Source organism: Neovison vison, chromosome 9 (genome assembly GCF_020171115.1).
Source record: "Neovison vison isolate M4711 chromosome 9, ASM_NN_V1, whole genome shotgun sequence".
In the NCBI taxonomy this organism is placed as follows: Eukaryota; Metazoa; Chordata; class Mammalia; order Carnivora; family Mustelidae; genus Neogale; species Neogale vison.
Window position 1 is genome coordinate 36,709,454 of NC_058099.1, and position 12,894 is coordinate 36,722,347.

General features: G+C 44.3%; 1 protein-coding gene across 1 annotated transcript; it reads left to right on the top strand.

Annotated features, from left to right (window-relative positions):
* Nucleotides 1-9,688: 9,688 nt before the first annotated feature.
* On the top strand, nucleotides 9,689-10,883 carry CCL21 (C-C motif chemokine ligand 21). The gene is made up of 4 exons (XM_044264294.1): nucleotides 9,689-9,863; nucleotides 9,958-10,078; nucleotides 10,165-10,347; nucleotides 10,435-10,883. The coding sequence occupies exons 1-4, from the start codon at nucleotides 9,797-9,799 to the stop codon at nucleotides 10,475-10,477; spliced, it is 414 nt and encodes a 137-aa protein (XP_044120229.1). The 5' UTR covers nucleotides 9,689-9,796; the 3' UTR covers nucleotides 10,478-10,883.
* Nucleotides 10,884-12,894: the final 2,011 nt, after the last annotated feature.

Genomic DNA, 12,894 nt, shown 5'->3' on the forward strand with positions numbered 1-12,894 from the left:
AGATCTCTGTTTCCAGAAGGAGGGGTGGGCTCTGCCAACTGCCCCCCCTTTTCTGCCTTCCCCCTCTTCTCCACTGTAACTTCTCTGGGTCCATGGCCATGCAAGGAGCATGTTGGGGGCTTTCCAGAGTATATCGCTCTCAAGGTCGAGTCTGCTACAGAGGCCACAGGGGCAGGACCCTGGGCAGACAGCTGGTCTCGTGGGAATCCAGACAGCGGGAAGGGAAAGGAAGCCATTCCTTGCGGTAAATGATGCTGGCAGCTGGGGAGTGTCAGGGAAGAGGGGCAGGGTAAAGTGAGAGGCCAGAGCAGAATCCCACACATAGTCAAAGACACATGGACACAGACATCCAGCCACACAGATGCATAAACACAAAGACACAAAGTCAATGTTGCCACTGCAAAACTAATTCAGAGAACACAGAGACATGTCCAGGAAACACACCTAGCTAGACTCAAGAACACCCTGAGTCAGACATGCAGGAGCAGATGCTGGCACAAGCACCATGCAGTCACAAAGACAGCCTCCCCATTGTGTCTGCAAACAGATACAGACCACTTTGCAGACCTACAAACACAAATGCAGTCCAAATTCGTCCCTCAACATTGCTCTCCTCCATAAAGCTCCTAGGTCACCTTAAAGCAGGCCTGTCTTTCCCTCCTCTAAACTCTGCTTTCTGATTTCTGTCTCATTGCTTCTCCTTTAATAAGGACAGTCTTGGATTCACATGCACACCCTGGTCTCAACAACATGGCCGTGGGCTTTCAAAGAAATGACAAGGTCAGCAAGTGAGTCCACTGCCCTCTTCAGCAGCCCCATCCTTCACCTATACACCCATCACCATCCCCAGGAGTGTCCCCAGTTTACTGCAGGGTCCTGACCCCCAGCCTCTCAGCAGACACAGACCTAAAGGAAGAATAAACCAGACCTTTCAAGATAATGCTGGTGGGTATTGCCTCCCAAAATCTTTACCTTGCCCTATGCTTAACACTGTCTACCTCGAATCTGTAACCAACTAAATCAATGCTATTCCAAGCAGTTACCTAACCCTAGATGGCTACACACTGAGAAATGTCTGTGCCTCCACTAGGCCCACAAATATCACACACTTATGACAGTATAAGTCATCTGCACTCCAGGAGATCAGTAGCCCCTTCATTAACACCTGCAGAGTCATCAGAGCAGGATGTCCCTGGAGGGCTCAGTGCTCAGCTGGGAACCTAGGAGCACCAAGGTACCCAGGCCATTTGATCCTTGTTAAACAGAAATTCATCCAAGTCTCTGTGTTCTGTTCTCCAATGTCTACATTCCAGCCTATCCTGAGGATCAAATGAGGGGCTTGGTTCAGGGCTGCAAGTTCCAGACTGCCACACCAAGCTTAAGGCAAGTGGAACTATGAGTGGAATGAGCCAAGGCTAGCAGCTGAGTGCTCAGGAATGGCTGTGTGGCCAACTTGTGTTCCCAGAGAAGGATAACAACTCCTTCTATTGTCTCAACCCCTGTCCTGTGGACTGTATCTATACCAGGTGTCCACTATCTTCCAGACTCTCACTGTCTCCCTGCCATGTCTCCCACCTCCACCTCATAGGCTCAGTCACCTGCAGCCCTGTATGTGGAAGAGACTTGCTGTCACCTTCCTGCTCTGACAGCAGCTCTTTTCAGTTCTAGCTTTTTGTCCAGCCAAGTATCTACCTCCAGCAAAGTCTTTAGTCTTTCCCTTGCTTTTCCCGGGGCCCCTATTAGGTTCTAAGTCCTAGGAATAAGCATGGATGAAACATCCACCTCCAAGATGAAACATCTCTCAATAACTGATCTACCACTATAAGCTTAAGTCCAGCAGTAGGGACTTATAGTAGACCCTAGAAAAAGCCTCCTGAGTAGAGGAAATTCAGTCAAGGATGGGACCTAAGGGGGCTTTGGACCATTTGACAAAAAAGAGCCTCCCTCCATGATGGTATAAACAAGGGGAAGGACAAGATGTCTTGGGAGACAGAGGGAAGCCAGGATTTGAGGAGAGGAAATAGACTGTCCCCAATTCTTCCCAGCCATCTCTCCCTTTTTCTATACATTGTGCCAGGACAGAAAGTCCTTTCTCTCAGGAAGGTTGGGGGTGTATTACTCTAGCTTCCTCTTCTCCCAGACCATCTTTGTTACCTACTACAGGTTCTGTGCCCATCTGGAGTTTGGGATGGGGTGCAAAACAGACCAGGTGGATCTTCCAGCCCCACCCCACCAAATGTTTGAAAGTGTATGGAGAACTTTAAAAAAACACAAATCCTTTGACTCTATTCTAAGATTCTATTTAAGATGGTCTGGTGGGGGGGTAGGGGGAGGCAGGGAGGCACCCAGATGACTCAGTTGGTTGGGCATCAGACTCTTGATTTTGGCTTGGGTCATGATCTTGGGGTCATAGAACCGAGCCCCAGGTCAGGTTCCACATTCAGAGCAGAGTTTGCTTCTCCTTCTCTCTCTGCTCCTACCCCTGATTGCTTGCTTGCTCACTCTCTCAAATAAATAAATAAATAAAATGTTAAAAAAAAAAAAGTTGGTCTAGAGTGGTGTCTCTAATTCTATATTTCCAATGAGCTCCTCATGTGATTCTGAAGTACAGCCAAATTTGGAAAGAGTAGAAACAATTTAATATGATATACCTCTGGAATCATCTACATGCCCCCACCACCACCCCAGACACAAGCTATCCTACCTTTCTGGGAACTCTTCAGAAACAGGCTGCTCACTCCTTACTTAGTCACTTCCACAGAGGGTGGGGGTAGATGGGGAAGGAGAGATTGAAGATATGGGAATTAAAAGCTTTCTCATGCCAGGATTTACCATCAGACCAGGTAAATGACCCAAGAAATCTTATCTCCTTGTTTTTGCCCAGTCCTGTCCCAAAAATGCCAGGCTCTTGCCAGCTGAGTCAATCCCTGCTCTGCTTAAAGTCTCAGCCTGTTGTAAAACCTCAAGCTCAAAAACAACAACAACAACAACACCTCAAGTTCAAGAGCTCAATTATCTCTCCTTTAATTCATTCAGATTCCAGTCTCTCCACTCAGTGGATGGGATAAAACACCACATCCTCATCCCCAACCAACAATATCCCCATCTCCAATCCCCATCCCTGCTGAATCCCACAAAAACACCCCAATCAAAGGCACAATCTTTCTGTCACTATCTTGTACTTGAACCACCCTGTCCTGATTTTATTCCTCTCAGTTCTTATCCTCTCCACATTTCTCTGTGGTCTCCCTATCCCAATACAAACTGTCTTTCAGAAATCTGGGATAAGCCTAGGGAAGAGAAGGCATGGTGCTGAGTTTAGCACTCTGGGAACTAGATGAATTTTCCAGTCCTAACCTGATAATCACAACTCTGAGGTCCCAAGCTGGTTAAACACTGTCTACCAACAGTGTAAGAGGATTCCCCTTTTATATCCATTGTATTTTCTCCACAATTTCTCCAACATGGGTGTTATACACAATGAATCAAGGAACACTACATCAAAATATAACGTAATAAATATATATATATATAGATTCTATGATATAACCTAATAATATACCATATACCAGCATAAATTTCAAATGGATTAAAGTCTTAAAATGTTAAAAACTAATCTAAAGTAATGACAGCATGCAAAATGGCAGAGCAGGAAGCTCTAGGAGTTGGTCCCCCCAATGAAGCAACCATTGAGCTGGAAAGAGCAATTGGAAGCACCTATTTCAGAACTCTGTAACTTGATTAGACACTTATAACAATCAGGGGTATGCTTGATGAAGGGAGAGGATGCTTGATCTTTCATAAGAGAACATCATGCATCAACTAGCTACTAGCTAATGCTGTAGGGAAAGCAGCCCACATTCCTGGAGTGTCTGGCTGGTAGCAGAGAATCTTGTCCTCCAAGAGTTGGGGATTATGCATTTTGGTTGGTCTGGCGGTTCCCTGAAGGACAGGTGCAAATGCTTGCCTTGGTTGCAGACCTCTTGGGCTACAGCAGCTTCCACAGTGGCATAAATCACAATATTAAAAGGGACAGAACCAGGAGCATCTGGGTGGCTCAATGGGTTAAGCTTCTGCCTTCGGTTCAGGTCATGATCTCAGGGTCCTGGGATCAAGCCCCACATTGGGCTCTCTGCTCTTCGGGGAGCCTGCTTCCTCCTCTCTCTCTCTCTCTGCCTGCCTCTCTGCCTACTTGTGATCTCTGTCTGTCAAATAAATAAATAAATAATCATTTAAAAAATGAACCAAACAAAAATTCTAGAACCAAAAAAGCAATAATTTAATTTTTAAAGACTATGTATTTGAGAGAGAGGGAGAGGTGGGGCAGAGGGAGAGGAAGAGTGAGCACAGAGTCCAATGCAAGGCTTGATCTCAAGACCCTAAGATTATGATCTGAGCCAAAACCCAGAGTCAGATGTTTAAACAACCAAGCCATCCAGGTGCCCCAAGCCAAAAATATAATAACTTAAGTGAAAAAATTCGCTGGCAGAATTCAACGAAACTTGAGAAGGTAGAAGGAAGGATCAGATACTTGAAGATAAGGCAATCAAAATTATTGAGTCTGACTTGATTATAAAATCTGAAACCATAAAACTCTTAGAAGAAAACGTAGACAGTAAACTTTTTGACATCAGTCTTAGTAATATATTTGGGGGGGAGGCAATCTCCTTAGGCAAGGACAACAAAAGCTAAAATAAACAAATGGGATTACATCAGACTAGAAGGCTTTTGCACAGTAAAGGAAACCATCAACAAAATGAAAAGCAACCTGTTGAATCAGAGGAGAAATTTTCAAATCACACATCCAAGAACAGGTTAATATCCAAAATATATAAAGAACTCATATTTAAACCTAATATTACATTTATTAATATTAATAACTTAATATTTTAAAACCTCAATTTAAAAATAAGTAGAGGATTTGAATAAACATTTTTTCAAAGAAGACATACAGATGGCCAAGAGGCACATGAAAAGATGCTCAACATCACTAATGATCAGGGAAATGCAAATCAAAACAATGAGATATCACCTCACACCTGTCAGATTGGCTATTACCAAAAAGACAAAAAATAACAAGTATTGGTGGAGAAAAGGGAACCACAATACACGTTGGTAGGGATGTAAATTCATGCAGCAATGGAAACAGCTGGAGGTTTCTACTGGAAAATAAAATCATAATTGAAAAAGAAGACATTCTAGCATATACCATACAAATACAAAGGATCATAAGAGACCACAATGAACAATTATACACCAACAAATTGGATAATCTAGAAGATAGGGATAAATTCCTAAGAACATACAACCTACCAAGTCTGAATCACGAAGAAATAGAAAATCTAAATAGACCTATAACTAATTAGGACATTAAATCTGCAATTAAAAAGTCTCTCAACAAAGAAAAGCCCATGACCAGATAGATGGTCCTGGTAAATTCTACCAGGTGAATCCTTCCCTGGTGAATTCTACCAAACATTTAAAGAAGAATTAATACTAATCCTTCTGAAACTCTTCCTCAAAACTGAAGATGAAGGAACACTTCCAAACTCATTTTATGAGGCCAGCCTTACTCTGATACCAAAGCCAGACAAGAACACTGCAAGATAATAAAATTACAGGCCAATATCCCTGATTAACATACATGCAAAAATCCTCAACAAAATACTTACAAATATGATTTGTATCATGCACTATGATAAAATGGTATTTATCCCTGGGATCCCAGGATGGGTCATATACTCAAATCAACAAATCTGAAACACCACATTAACAGAATGAAGGATAAAAATTATATGATCATCTCAGCAGATGCAGTAAAGCATTTGACAAAATTCAACATCATGTCATGATAAAAAAAACTCTCAATAAATTAGGTATACAAGGAACATATCTCAATATAAATAAGGTCATAGATGACAAGCTTTCAGCTAACATCATCCTCAAGAGTGAAAGGTTGAAAGCTTTTCCTGTAAGATTAGGAACAAAACTGGAGTACCTGCTGTCTCAGTCAGTAGAGCTTGAGACTCTTGATCTAGGGGTCTGAGTTCAAGCCCCACATTGGGCATAGAGTTTACTTAAAAAAATATTTGGGGCACCTGGCCAGCTCAGTTGGTAAAACATGTGACTCTTGATCTCAAGGTTGTGAGCTGGAGCCTCATATTGGGGAAGATTAGGAAAAACATGAGGGTGCTTACTATCATCACTTCTATTCAACTCAGTTCTAGAAGTCCTGGCCAGAGCAATTAGGCAAAGAAAGAAAGGAAGGAAGGAAGGAAGGAAGGAAGGAAGGAAGGAAGGGAGGGAAAAGATAAAAAGAAATAAAAAGCATGCCGATCAGAAAGGAAGAAGTAAAACTGTCTCTGCTTGTAGATATCATGATCTTACATATAGAAAATCCCAAGGACTTCACCAAAAAAACCTGTTAGAACTAATAAACAAATTCAGTAAAGTTGCAGGATACAAAATCAACATACAAAAATCAGTTGCATTTCTATATACTAATAACAAACTAGAAGAGAAATTAAGAAATAATCCTACTTACAATATCATCAAAAATAATAAAATACTTAGGAATAAATTTAACCAAGGAGGTAAAGACTTATAAACTGAAAAATATAAGACACTGATGAAAGAAATTGAGAGAAGACACAAATAAATGGAAAGATATCCTGTGTTCTTTGATTGGAATATTAATAGTGTTAAAATGTCCATACTACTTAAAGTGAGCTACAGATTCAAAGCAATCTTATCACAATCCCAATGGCATTCTTCCACAGAAATATAAAAATGAAAATGTAAAATTCATATTGAACCACAGAAGATCCCAAATAGCCAGAATCTTGAAAAAGAAAAACTAAGCTGGAAGCATCATACTTCCTGATTTCAAACTATAGTAAAATGCTATACAATCCAGGCACCTGAGCAGCTCAGTCAGTTAAGGATCCAACTTGATTTCAGCGAGGCTCCACACTGGGCAAGGAGGTGTGGAGAGTCACCAGAGAAATGCAAACAAAAACCACAATGACATATCACCTCATTCCTGTTAGAATGCCTAGTATCAAAAAGACAAGAGTGAGGTGCCTAGGTGGCTCAGTTGGTTAAACATTAGTCTTCTGCTCAGATCCTGATCTCAGGGTTCTGGGATCTAGCCCTGCATCAAGGGGAGTCTGCTTCTACCTCTCTCTCTCCCTCTGCCCCTCACCCCTCTCACTCTGGTCCTCCCCCTCAACCCCCTCACCCCGCTCATGTTCATACTTGTGCTCTTGCGCTCTCTTTCTCTCTCTCTCTCAAATAAATAAATTATAAAGAAAGACAAGAGATATCAAATGTTGGAGATGATGTGGATCAAAAGGAACCCTGTACCTTATTGATGAGAATGTAAATTGGTGCATCCATTATGAAAAACAGTATAGATTTTCCTCAAATAATTAAAAATAGAACTATTGTATGATCCAGCAATCCCTCTTTTGGGTATATATCCAAAGGATATTTGTCCTCCCTTGTTCATTGTATCATTATCCACAATAACCAAGACATGGAAACAACTTAAGTGTCTATTGATGGATGAATGGATAAAGAAGATGTGGTATATACATACAATGGAATACTATTCAGCCATTTAAAAAAAGAAAGAAACTGCACTTTGAGACAACATGGATGAACCTAGATATCCTTTTACTAAGAGAAATAAGCCAGACAGATAAACAGAAATACTACACAGTATCACTTATATATGCAATTTAAAAAAAAAATTCAAACACACAGAAGAAGAGTGGTGGTTGCCAGGGGTTCAGGGCAGAGAGAGAATGGGAAAATGTTGGTCAAAGGGTACAAACTTTGTTAGAAGATGAATAAGTTCTAAGGAATGAATGTACAACATGGTCACTTTAGTTAATAATACTATAGTATACACTTGAAGTTTGCTAAGAAAGTATATCTTAAACATTCTCACCACAAAAAAAGAAAAAAGTCACTATGTGAAGTGATGGAGTTGTTCATTAACTTGATTGTGGTAATTATTTTACAATGTATACCTACATGAAATCATCACATTATAATGCTTAAAATAAACACAAATTTGTACTTTTTAGTTATACCTCAATAAAGCTGGGGGAAAAACAAGTGGAAATCTTCATGGCCTTGGATTGGCAATGGTTTCTTAAAATAGGATACCAGGGCACCTGGTGAGTAGCTCAGTGAGTTAAGCCTCTGCCTTCAGCTTAGGTCATGATCTCGGGATCCTGGGATCAAGGCCTGCATCGGGCTTTCTGCTCAGCAGGGAGTCTGCTTCTCCCTTCCTCTGCCTGCCTCTCTGCCTACTTGTGATCTCTCTCTGTCAAGTAAATAAATAAAATCTTTTTTATTTTTTATTTATTTTATTTTTAATAATTTATTTTATTTTATTTTATTTATTTTATTTATTTATTTTTTATTTATTTATTTTTTTTGGTTAACTGAACATAATTAGATTAATTAATTATTTTTTTTCAGCATAACAGTATTCATTATTTTTGCACCACACCCAGTGCTCCATGCAATCCGTGCCCTCTCCAATACCCACCACCTGGATCCCCCAACCTCCCACCCCCTGCCCTTCAAAACCCTCAGATTGTTTTTCAGAGTCCATAGTCTCTCATGGTTCACCTCCCCTTCCAATTTCCCTCAACTCCCTTATCCTCTCCATCTCCCCTTGTCCTCCATGCTATTTGTTATGCTCCACAAATAAGTGAAACCATATGATAATTGACTTTCTCTGCTTGACTTATTTCACTCAGCATAATCTCTTCCAGTCCTGTCCATGTTGCTACAAAAGTTGGGTATTCATCCTTTCTGATGGAGGCATAATACTCCATAGTGTACATGGACCACATCTTCCTTATCCATTAGTCTGTTGAAGGGCATCTTGGTTCTTAAAATCTTTTTTAAAAATATGACACCAAAAGCACAGGAAACAGAAAAATAAATAGGTAAGTTGGACTTCAACAAAATTTTAAAATTCTGTATGTTAAAGGACACTATCAAGAGAGTGAAAACCCACAGAATGGGAGGAAATATATGCAAATCATATATCTGACAAAGGTTTATTATCCAGAACATAGAAAGAACTCTTACAATACAGTAATCAGATGTGCATTTTAGGGGCGCCTGGGTGGCTCAGTGGGTTAAGCCGCTGCCTTCGGCTCAGGTCATGATCTCTGGGTCCTGGGATCGAGCCCCACATCAGGCTCTCAGCTCAGCAGGGGGCCTGCTTCCATTCCTCTCTCTCTCTGCCTGCTTCTCTGCCTACTTGTAATCTCTGTCTGTCAAATAAATAAATAAAATCTTAAAAAAAAAAAAAAGATGTGCATTTTAGGAACAGTCCTCAGCCTGCTAGAAGGATGGGGAGAGTATGGAACCTGGAATGCAGTGAAGAGGCAGTCTTCCTGGGGAACATTCCAGGGGAGAGGTGGTGAGGCCTGCACCAAGACAATGGTCAAAGGTAGGAAGAGGGTCTGACAGATTCACCTGATATTGAGGGGAAAGACTCGGGCGGCTTAGGACCCCGATGAGCCGTGTGCAGTTTTTGTTTCCACATACTAGTGAGGCTGGGTGCCAAGACAGGATCTGCCTTTCAGGAAGGAAAGGAGGGAGATCCCTCTTCTTGCCTGGACAGAGTGACTGGGGGTGGAGGAAGGGTAAGTGCCTGGCTGCATAAATAGGCAACAGACCAGTGCGAGCCGACACTCGGACCCCCAACTTGCAGCTGTCCACCTCGCGCACTACTCTGGCCTCGCCCTCACCCTCCACCACAGCCATGGCTCAGTTACTGACTCCTAGCCTTCTTGTCCTAGTCCTGGCTTTCTGCATCCCCTGGACCCAAGGTACCGAGGAGGGAGTTACCAAGGATGGGGACAATGGTAGGCCTGGGTGGGAGCCTACAAGAAGCCCTGGCTCCCTGTAAACCCCACCCTGCAGGCAGTGATGGAGGAGCCCAGGACTGTTGCCTCAAGTACAGCCTAAGGAAGATTCCTGCCCGCGTTGTCCGCAGCTACAGGAAGCAGGAGCCAAGTTTGGGCTGCCCCATCCCGGCTATCCTGTGAGTGAATGCAAGAAGGTGGGTGCCACTGAGTGGGAGGGTGTGGTGGGCAAGACTGGACAGGCTTGCTAATGCCCAACCCCCAGGTTCTCACCTCGGAAGCGCTCTCAACCAGAGCTGTGTGCAGACCCTAAAGAGCCTTGGGTGCAGCAGCTGATGCAGCGTCTGGACCAGCCGCCAGCCCCGCAGAAACAAGTCCAGGGCTGTAAGAAGGACAAAGGGACTCCTAAGTCTGGCAAGAAGGGAAAGGGCTCCAAAGGCTGTAAGAGGTGAGGAAGCTAAAGGAACGGGGGTGGGGAGGGGGGAGTGAAGGGGAGCCTCGCCCCTCAAGCCCCTCCCCTCTTCTGCCCTCCCAGGACTGAACCGCCACAGACCCCAAAAAGGTCCACAGCCCAGTGATCAGCCTCCCAGTGACCAGGAGGCCCCCAAACCTCACCAGGGCTTGGAGCCCCGATCCAAGGAGCAAGAAGTGGGCTAGGAGAAAGGATGGGGTCCTCTTGCTCAGGGGTCCCAGAGCAACCACCTCATGCTGGCCTTGCCTCACCCCTTCTCCTGCTTCAACTATCCCTTCTATATTCCCAGCCCTACCCTGCATGGCTGAGTTGCCCACACCAGGCCAGGCCCAGAAACACAGAGGAGGGAGAATCTCCCAGAAAGCATGAGAGGAGACAGCAGGACTGTCCTCTCTGAGGAAAGGTCACCCAGGACCCTCTGGACCTGACCCTGTTCCCGCTGCACCCTACTGCTTCCTTGTAAACATGATTTCTACCTAACAATAAAAAACTGTTCCAGCCTCCCACCCAAATATCTGTTCCTGTGTGTTTGTGTCCTGGGGGAAGCCAGTGTCGCTACAGGGTGAGGTCACACACTCTGGGGTCCCAGCCAAGAGCTAAACCTGGAAAATCCTATTTTCTCACCTAGTCCAAGAGTTTCTCTGCCCCCCAGGTACCCTGGCAGTAGAAGGGACCTGGGATGCCCCTGGTCTCTGAGAAATTCCTATTGATAAGAGACGTTGGACCCATAGCACATATCCCCAAAGGCTCTGCAGGCCTCTGAGACCTTGAAGAGAGCCCTTTCCTGATTCTATCCAGCATTCTCTCACTCCAGGAGTGACCTCCAGATCTTTTCCTAGCTCTACTGGGACTAACTCCACTTTCCCTGGGGCCTTCTGAATGCGAACTCCCAAGTCCTCCTTTGGAAGGGTCCCCAGGAGACCTGTAACACGGGCAAACTCAAGTTCTACTAGACCCTACCCTATTGCACAGCTCCAGCCCTGGGACCCCTTCAGAGCCCCATCTCTTCTCAAACATCCAAGAGGATTCCCTTCTGCCCTAATCAGTGAAGTTGGGCCCCTCTTTGTTTAATAGGGCTGTGTGCTTTCTCTATCCCTATCTGGGCTTCTTGACTCCCTCAGCTCCCTTCCAGTTGGGAAAGCCTCCTCCCCTTCCCTTCTTTTCTCCCCTAGGGTTCTTTAGCCCCTCTAACCTCTGGACACCAAGCCCCTCTAACCTCTGGACACCAAGCCCCTTTAACCTCCAGCAGTGATTTAGAACCCCAGAATTCAGATGTAAATCAGTGTCCTGAGCAAGAAAGACTCTTGCCTGGGTCTTCTCTATCTCTTTCTCCCTAGAGCAGAGATCCTCTTACTCCCTCCTTCACTCGTATATAGGGAGAGGGATGACCATCAGGTGGGCCAGGCCATGTGAGAAAGAAGGAAATAGATCCTGGAGGAGCAAGAAGCTAGAGGTGACTGCCCCACCAGCCTTTCCTTCAGTGGGAGCCTGAGCACACCATCTCATTTACTACCTATCATGAAGTCATTAAGTACTTGCTGTTGACTCCTCCTGCAACCAGTGAAAACAGGGACTCTGCCTCGCTCTCCTTGTGCAGCAAATGTGATCTTAGTCTGTAAAGTCAGGTGTGCAAGAATTATTGCATGTTTAAGAAGTTCTTCCAGGGGCGCCTGGGTGGCTCAGTGGGTTAAGCCGCTGCCTTCGGCTCAGGTCCTGATCTCAGGGTCCTGGGATCGAGTCCCGCTTCGGGCTCTCTGCTCAGCAGGGAGCCTGCTTCCTCCTCTCTCTCTGCCTGCCTCTCTGCCTGCTTGTCATCTCTCTCTGTCAAATAAATAAATAAAATCTTTTAAAAAAATAAGTAAAATAAAATAAAAAGTTCTTCCAATGACCTCAATCCTACTCCAAGTCTCTGTACTAGGGTGCTAGTGAGGAATTCAGCATCTGGCAGTCCTGAGCTCCCACCTACCAAGAGCTGTGCAAAAGGTCAGAGAAACACCAAGGCACAAAGGAGACTTCCTACCCGCCCCACACACACACCATCCCATCACTGGACATCAGTCTTACCAGTGATTGCTAAGGTCCCTATAATACTAGTTGATATGGCTTTTCAGGTGCTGGACTCTCAAACTCTTAGCTCTGTGCCATATTCGAGATACGGAAACTCAGCTATGAGAGCCTCTAGGCTTGTACCTGGCTTCCCCAGACACCCCCAGAGCCATGTACTCACGTTCTGCCACTTGCTTCAACACAACCCACTGCTGAACCTACACACCAATCCCCTCCCAGTCATGAAAGCCTCTCTTCAAAATCCTCTTCCCAGGCCCTCCAGGACATAACCTTTCCCCAGGTTTACTTTGGACTTTTACAAAGGCAGAAGGTCCTTTGACATCAGGATGCCTCTGTTCTGAGCCCTGCCAAAACTCTTGCTTGCTCCAGAGAGAAAAGAAACACATAGGCAGAACAAACAAAACTTCCTACTTTGCTAAATTATCCTGCCACGTTGCATGCTGCATCTGTCTCTCA